This window comes from Rhagoletis zephyria, unplaced genomic scaffold (genome assembly GCF_001687245.7).
Source record: "Rhagoletis zephyria isolate East Lansing unplaced genomic scaffold, Rhagoletis_zephyria_1.1 Rzeph_scaffold_01141, whole genome shotgun sequence".
Lineage (NCBI taxonomy): Eukaryota > Metazoa > Arthropoda > Insecta > Diptera > Tephritidae > Rhagoletis > Rhagoletis zephyria.
Window position 1 is genome coordinate 76,576 of NW_016158225.1, and position 6,906 is coordinate 83,481.

Below are 6,906 nucleotides of genomic sequence, written 5' to 3' on the forward strand. Positions count from 1 at the left end.
CCACGTTTTTCATTTTCAATTTCATAGATTGTTTATAATGACTTTTGCTAAAATTTCAAAATCAAAAGTTATCAAAACAAATTCTATGGGACTGAGAAGTATTATTTTCTACTTTTTAGTCCATTTATAAAAGCGTTGTATATTAAAAAGTTTTTTTTATATTATTTATTTTCTACTTTTTAGTCCTGTCTGAATAAAATTTTGCAATAGATATTAAAATAATTCAACGATATTAATAGAAAGGTGCACACACATGCATTTACATATGTATGTACATACAAACGAGCACCAATTAATTTTATTTAAAGAAATGGCGTGTCGTCTATTTCCGCTGTAGCGAACGTAGTACATAGGGCGACATCTAGATGTCATCTACCTCGCCCTATTCACTACAGATGTCGCCCTATGCACTAGACTTTTTTATAGGAACTTTGCAAAGCAAAGGTTTTATGGTGTCGGACACACAACATTGAAAGTTTCTGGATCCACAACATTGAAAGTTTCTGGAGCCACAACATTGCAAGTTGATAAAAGCGTTGTAAAATGAAGATAATGGAAAAACAGAATAGCATAAATGTTATTAAAACGAACAGTGGTAGAGGTAGGGATCTACATTGATAGAAAAAAGCGAAAAAATATAACCTTAAGCAAAAGCAAATGTGTGTATGTATAGATAGATAAGTAACGTAAGTTTCACTTCTACAGTGTGGCCCAGGCGCACTTACTTTTTTTTTTTTTAATTGGATATTTACATAAATCTCATGGTCGTTTTATTTTAATTCTGAGTCCTTTTGCAATTTTTAAACACCTAAATATCACAGAAATTACGTAATTTGCGTAGATATATTAATATTTCGTTCAATATTTCGCTTAAAATTCCAGATTTCTTGGAAAAAAGTAAAAAAAATCTGAGCATATTTCGGGCCAAGTGGAGTAGGGAGTAGATTTTGAATTTAAAAAAGAAATGGGAGTAAATCTACCCGCTCGGAGCAAAGGCCGGACGCTGTTTACAATTAAGAAAGCGTGCTAAATTTAAAAAAATTAGCATATGAAAGAGCACCAACCCAACTCGTAATTCATTTAAGTATAAAAAGTTTAGTATAGAAATATTCAATTCAAATACGCCCATATTAAAATGAAGCGCTTTGCACTTACCGATTGCTTTTTCATAATTAAGTTAAAAAAATATTTAAATTCCATGCTGCCTGTAATGGGATTTGACCCTGACCCTCTGGAAATTAGCAAATTGTGGCAACCATCTTCACGCACAGACATGTATGTAAATGTGCATTCAAATGTTAAGTTTGAATCAACACCACGCGTGCGTGGTATGAAAATATTATTTTAAAATACGAACATTTTAAAACGATAATCAAATAAAAAATATTCATTTTTACTGTGCGTTATTTCCCTCAGTGAATTCATAAAATTTTCCGAATATTACAACGCGTTTTTTCTGTTAGTGATTTTTTTGTACAATCGAAACGAAAACCGGGAGACTTAAACGAAACCCGGGACATTTTAAGGTTGGACCGGGACAAATAGTCTAACACCGGGACATGTCCGGGAAAAGCGGGACGTCTGGCAGCCCTAATGTATGTATTTACTTGTTACATTAAAAATGCAAAACAGTCTTAATAAACCAATCTTTAATACAAATGTAATTATCTTTTTATTATCTATTTGCTTGCCGATTGTGAAATCAATAGAGAGACATTTTAGATATGTTTTAATTTGATCTTCTCGCTCAACATACAATTTTTGAGTAAAAGTAATAAGCTAGCTGGCGGAAAATGAGTAAATAAAAGTACATACTACATATATACGTTTTGGTTGGTTCGGCTTGATATTGATGCCGATACTTTCAAGTAAAAGTATCGATACTAAAGATTATTTGCGCATCCCTAAGTAATACTGTATGCATCTTATATGTATTTTATAAAAATGCATTTTATTTACATCGAAGGTCTTTTGGGTAAAACCAGGGTTGGCAATATGCAGGTTATCCGACTTTATACTAAAAGAAATCTGCTCACCAAGGGAATTCCAAGTCAAATCCCAGCCAAAAGGGTCTGGTCAAATGGAGGATCTCAATTCGAAGATATGCATACTGGCACGTAGACGGGCCAAAGATGGTGTCTATGGACCCGGTACCCAACTTTCCATTGGTTTCCAGCTGGTCATTAGGGCCTAATCCACTGATCGTCAAATCAATGATCACCGTATCAGGATCCAGGATTGAAGGTAACGAGGTCGCAAACTAACTAGCTTGGAAAGGGTTATGCCTGCCCTGGTGAAACTGGAACCGCTTTGTGGACTTAGCTGGTCCTCATCGAGACTTATGATTAGCTCAGAACGCAGTAAGTACTGGGGAGCAGTTGGGCGCCTTAGACAGGCTAGACTTTTTTGACACCCTTTTACTATGAGCGACATAAATCTTTTGAATAGTGCCAACATCAAGTTGCTTCTGGTTGCCTAACCGGTCATAACTAAATATCTGCGCATTGGTCCCTCCACAACATTTTGATACCAATCAAAGTTCGTTTGGAAGCTCATGTAATAACCTTTCAATAAAAACTATTGGCATAGAGCCATAATTACTTTTTGATGTCAAAATATTTTCATCGAAAAAAGTGCAAAAACTGCCGGATTTCTTTTAAAAAAAGGTTTAATGCTCTAATATTTTTATATTATAAATATTAGGGCAAAAACCATTAAACCCCTCAATTTAAAAAATTCTTTATTTAACGCATTTTTTATGATTTTCTTGCAGCTGTACATTCTAGAAGAAATGTCTAGGTCCTCTCAAAGTAGGGTTACCAGATGAACATTTAGCTTGATAGGACAATTTAAACAAAAAAAAGGAGGAAATTTACTCCTGGTAAGATTCAGAAGGAGGATGCCTGAGAAACAATATATAAAAATATGTACATATACGCCTGTGGTCAGCTGATTATGGTTAAGTGACATTTTGACCAGTTATTTTTTTTTTTATAAAAGTCTAAGGTATTGTATAATAAGCACCATATAAATCCACCTTTTAAACTTTGTACAACAATTATAAAAATTCAAAATGTCCTTATGCTGGCATGCATTTTTTTTGAAAAACTTCTGATATTTGTCCAATTTATTTAATATGCATTACCTTCAATAAACTACATAAATAAAATAAAATATTCTTGTTTTTGTCTCGCGGTGTTGTGTTTTTCCATACAAACATTGCACTTCACAGTCAAGATACCAAGCAGTGTGTTATTTTGCTTAGCGCCGCACTATTGGGCCTCTACCGCAAAAACTTATCTATTGGAGAATTGTAACCTTTATTGAACACGGATTAATAGTTAGGTGGTAGAAGTATTTATTTACCTAAACCCAAAAATTTTCATAATTATCATGAAGCGTGAATAACACAAAACAATATATAATACTGTCAAGAAATATAGTTACTGCAAAAACAATAAATTATAACAAATAGACTTTATTGTTTATGTATTTGATGAATTATATTTATCTACAAGTGTGCCAGTATCGTAGTAAAACTACGTTTTTTAGTTAGATAGTTTTTCTCTTAGACCTCAGGATTTGTTAAAAGGAATTTGAAACTTAAAAAATATGATTATTTCTTAAAAATTATTTAACAATTGTAAGCTTAAAAAAAATAAAATTAATTAAAAGAGCGTATTCAATAGCTGTCCGCCATTGTGAACCAAAAAATTTAAATATTTTTAAATTCTACCGAAATCTCTCTTTCATTCAGTACCCATATTATTATTCTACATTGGACTGAATTTTTGGAAATTAAATACATATCGTCGTTTAAAGTATAAAATCGCATATCGTCATTCTGCGAAACCGCGTAACTGACATTTGCAGCCAAAAATCGGATTTGCTCACACAAGCTCTTGGCTCAATTCTTATCCATTCGTCCTGAAATATACCAGCCAGAAATGCGATTGCTTTATAAAAAAGATAATCATTTTGAAATATGAGTGTTTTTACTCTCTGGAAAATAATTTATGCAACCTCATATACGCGGTTTTGCATTATCTTGATACCCGGTTTTGCATTTTGTTGATACGATGTATGAAGACTTTTGACTGTTCCTTGGCGCGCCTATTTAGGGATGCCAGTTAAGTGGCCTACTGGGCCACGCTGCGATCGGGCGCAACGCGCCCTATGTGGGACCGCTATAGGTAACTAAACAGGGAAGCGAGACTTATTTGCCGCAATAAGAAGAGAGAGGCCGCAATACATGGGTGCGAAGAGCTTGAAATGCTGGCCGACAGGAAGAGTGCCCGAAAATTTTACCAGCGAGTTAGGCGACTTACGGAACCTAGTTACCGATGTTCAGAACGTACTTGAATTATGGAGGGAACACTTCTCCACCCTACTGAATGGTAGCAGCACAGAAAGTTGTGGAGAAGAAGAACCCGAGCCCATAGTCGATGATGACGGAGTCGATGTACCACCGCCTGACTATGACGAGGTACGAATTGCAATAACGCGGCTGAAANAACCTAGTTACCGATGTTCAGAACGTACTTGAATTATGGAGGGAACACTTCTCCACCCTACTGAATGGTAGCAGCACAGAAAGTTGTGGAGAAGAAGAACCCGAGCCCATAGTCGATGATGACGGAGTCGACGTTCCACCGCCTGACTATGACGAGGTACGTATAGCAATAACGCGGCTGAAAAACAACAAAGCCGCTGGAGCTGACAGCCTGCCAGCTGAGCTATTCAAGTACGGCGGCGAGGAGTTGATAAGGTGCATGCATCAACTCTTGTGCAGAATATGGTCAGATGAACGCATGCCCGACGACTGGAATTTAAGTGTGCTCTGCCCAATCCACAAGAAAGGTGACCCCGCCATTCGCGCCAACTACCACGGGATCAGCCTTCTAAGCATAGGTTACAAGGTCTTATCGAGCGTATTGTGGGAAAGACTGAAGCCCACCGTCAATGAACTGATTGGGTCTTATCAGTGTGTCTTTAGACCTTGCAAATCCAACATAGACCAGGTATTCACAATACGCCAAATCTTGGAAAAGACCCGCGAGAAAAGGATCGACATTCACCACCTATTTCCACCACCTTCGTTTACTTGGGAACCGGCATGAACACCGATAATAATGTCAGCTTGGAAATCCAACGCAGAATCACTCTTGCCAATAAGTGCTACTTTGGACTGAGTAGGCAATTCAGGACCCTCCATAAGTCGCTCATCAAGCCCGTGCTTGTATATGGCGCAGAGGCATGGGCACTAACGGCAACCAATGGGCGGCTCTTGGAGTATTCGAGAGAAAGATTTTGCGGAAGATTTACGGGCCTTTACGCGTTGGCGACGGAGAGTACTCGCAGACGGTGGAACGATGAGCTGTATGAGATTTACAACGACATGGACATAGTGCAGCCAATTAAAATACAGTGGCTCCGCTGGCTTGGCCATGTCGTTCGAATGACACCGACGCTCCAGCCTTGCAAGTATTAAACTCGGAACCTGCTAGTGGTAGCAGAGGAAGAGGGAGGCCCCCACTGGGATGGAGTGATCAGGTGGAGAAGGACTTGGCTTCACTTGGCATTTCCAATTGGCGTCAGTTGGCACAGAAGAGAAACGACTGGCGTGCTTTGTTGAGCTCGACCAAAATCGCTAAGGCGGTTACAGTGCCAAATAAGAGGAAGAACAAGTTAAGTAATAAATGCACGAAGTTTATTTGAGTTTGATGATGCAGTAAATGGTATATCTATTAGTCTCTCAATATATCGCACATTTAATAATATACAGAATTATTTCAAAATTTAAATTTTTTGGGAAACGCAATCAAAGTTTGATCAATTCATACAGTTAGTATACTAAAAGACAGGTGGAAATTTGAGTTACGTCTCAATATTACACTGTGCAACAATTTTAGGGTAATGAAATCAGTTTTTTTTTGTTCATAGGAACTCCTCAGAATATTGTGACGGCAAAAAAAGGTGTGAGTACTAGGTACTCATGAAATTTGATATGTATGCATATGCGTACGGCAAAGCATAAAAGTACGTTTACATATAAATATGAGGTGGGGTGCAATAAGGCCCGCGGAAATAACGCCCATGGGCTTTATGCCATGGGCTTAAAAAAAGAAATAAAGCCCGCTTTTCGGAAAAGAATTTTAGCCTGCGGGCTTTATTGCCTTTTGCCGGTGGGCATTATTTCCCTTTCGATATGGCAATAACGCCCGCGGACTTTATTTCCTGAAAAAGGACACAAAATGCTTGTATTTCCATTTAGATTAGTACGTCTACTGTGCTCTGCAAAGCAATCTGTGCAAAGCGGACCTGTTGGCGCTCAACCGCGGTGGTCCGTGTTTGCGTCATCGACGGACGCGACGCGGTGCAGCGCGCGTTCCGCGGTTGTCCGCGTTTTTGCGCTGCCACTGAAAATCCTTAGATGCTGGCAACAAATATGCGCATCGCATTGAAGGCAAAAAAAAAACAGTAACAATTCACCTTCAACTTCCAATAATTCGCTTATCAGTTATTGGCAAAAATACCGTTCGATTTTATGCGTATACTGCAGAAGAGAATTTAAAGCAGAACTACACTGTATGCAAAAATAGAGATCCCATGTTTCTCTTTTCTTGGGAAATAAAGCCCATGGACGTTATTTCCGCGGGCCTTATTGCACTCCACCTAAATATAATCTCAATCACAGCTCGTTAGTTATCAAATTGGTTGTGCTCTTTATTGTCACAACACAAGGAAAAGTTAAGCTTCTTCTCTGTGCAACCATGGTCACTTTATCTGCTATACATATCGTCGGTCCCTACGAAGAGTAGCACATTTCACTATTCGCGTGGAAGACTAGCACATTTCACTATTAGCGTGGAAGACTAGCACATTTCATTATTCGCGTCGAAAAGT

General features: G+C 38.0%; 1 protein-coding gene across 1 annotated transcript in view; it reads right to left on the bottom strand.

Moving 5' to 3' along the window:
• Positions 1 to 6,516: 6,516 nt before the first annotated feature.
• Positions 6,517 to 6,906, bottom strand: part of LOC108362910 (uncharacterized) — a 1,031-nt gene continuing 641 nt past the window's right edge. Inside the window, exon 3 of the mRNA XM_017616061.1 lies at positions 6,517 to 6,556. Within this exon, the coding sequence (XP_017471550.1) occupies positions 6,517 to 6,556 (40 nt within the window). The remainder of the gene's footprint in view (positions 6,557 to 6,906) is intronic.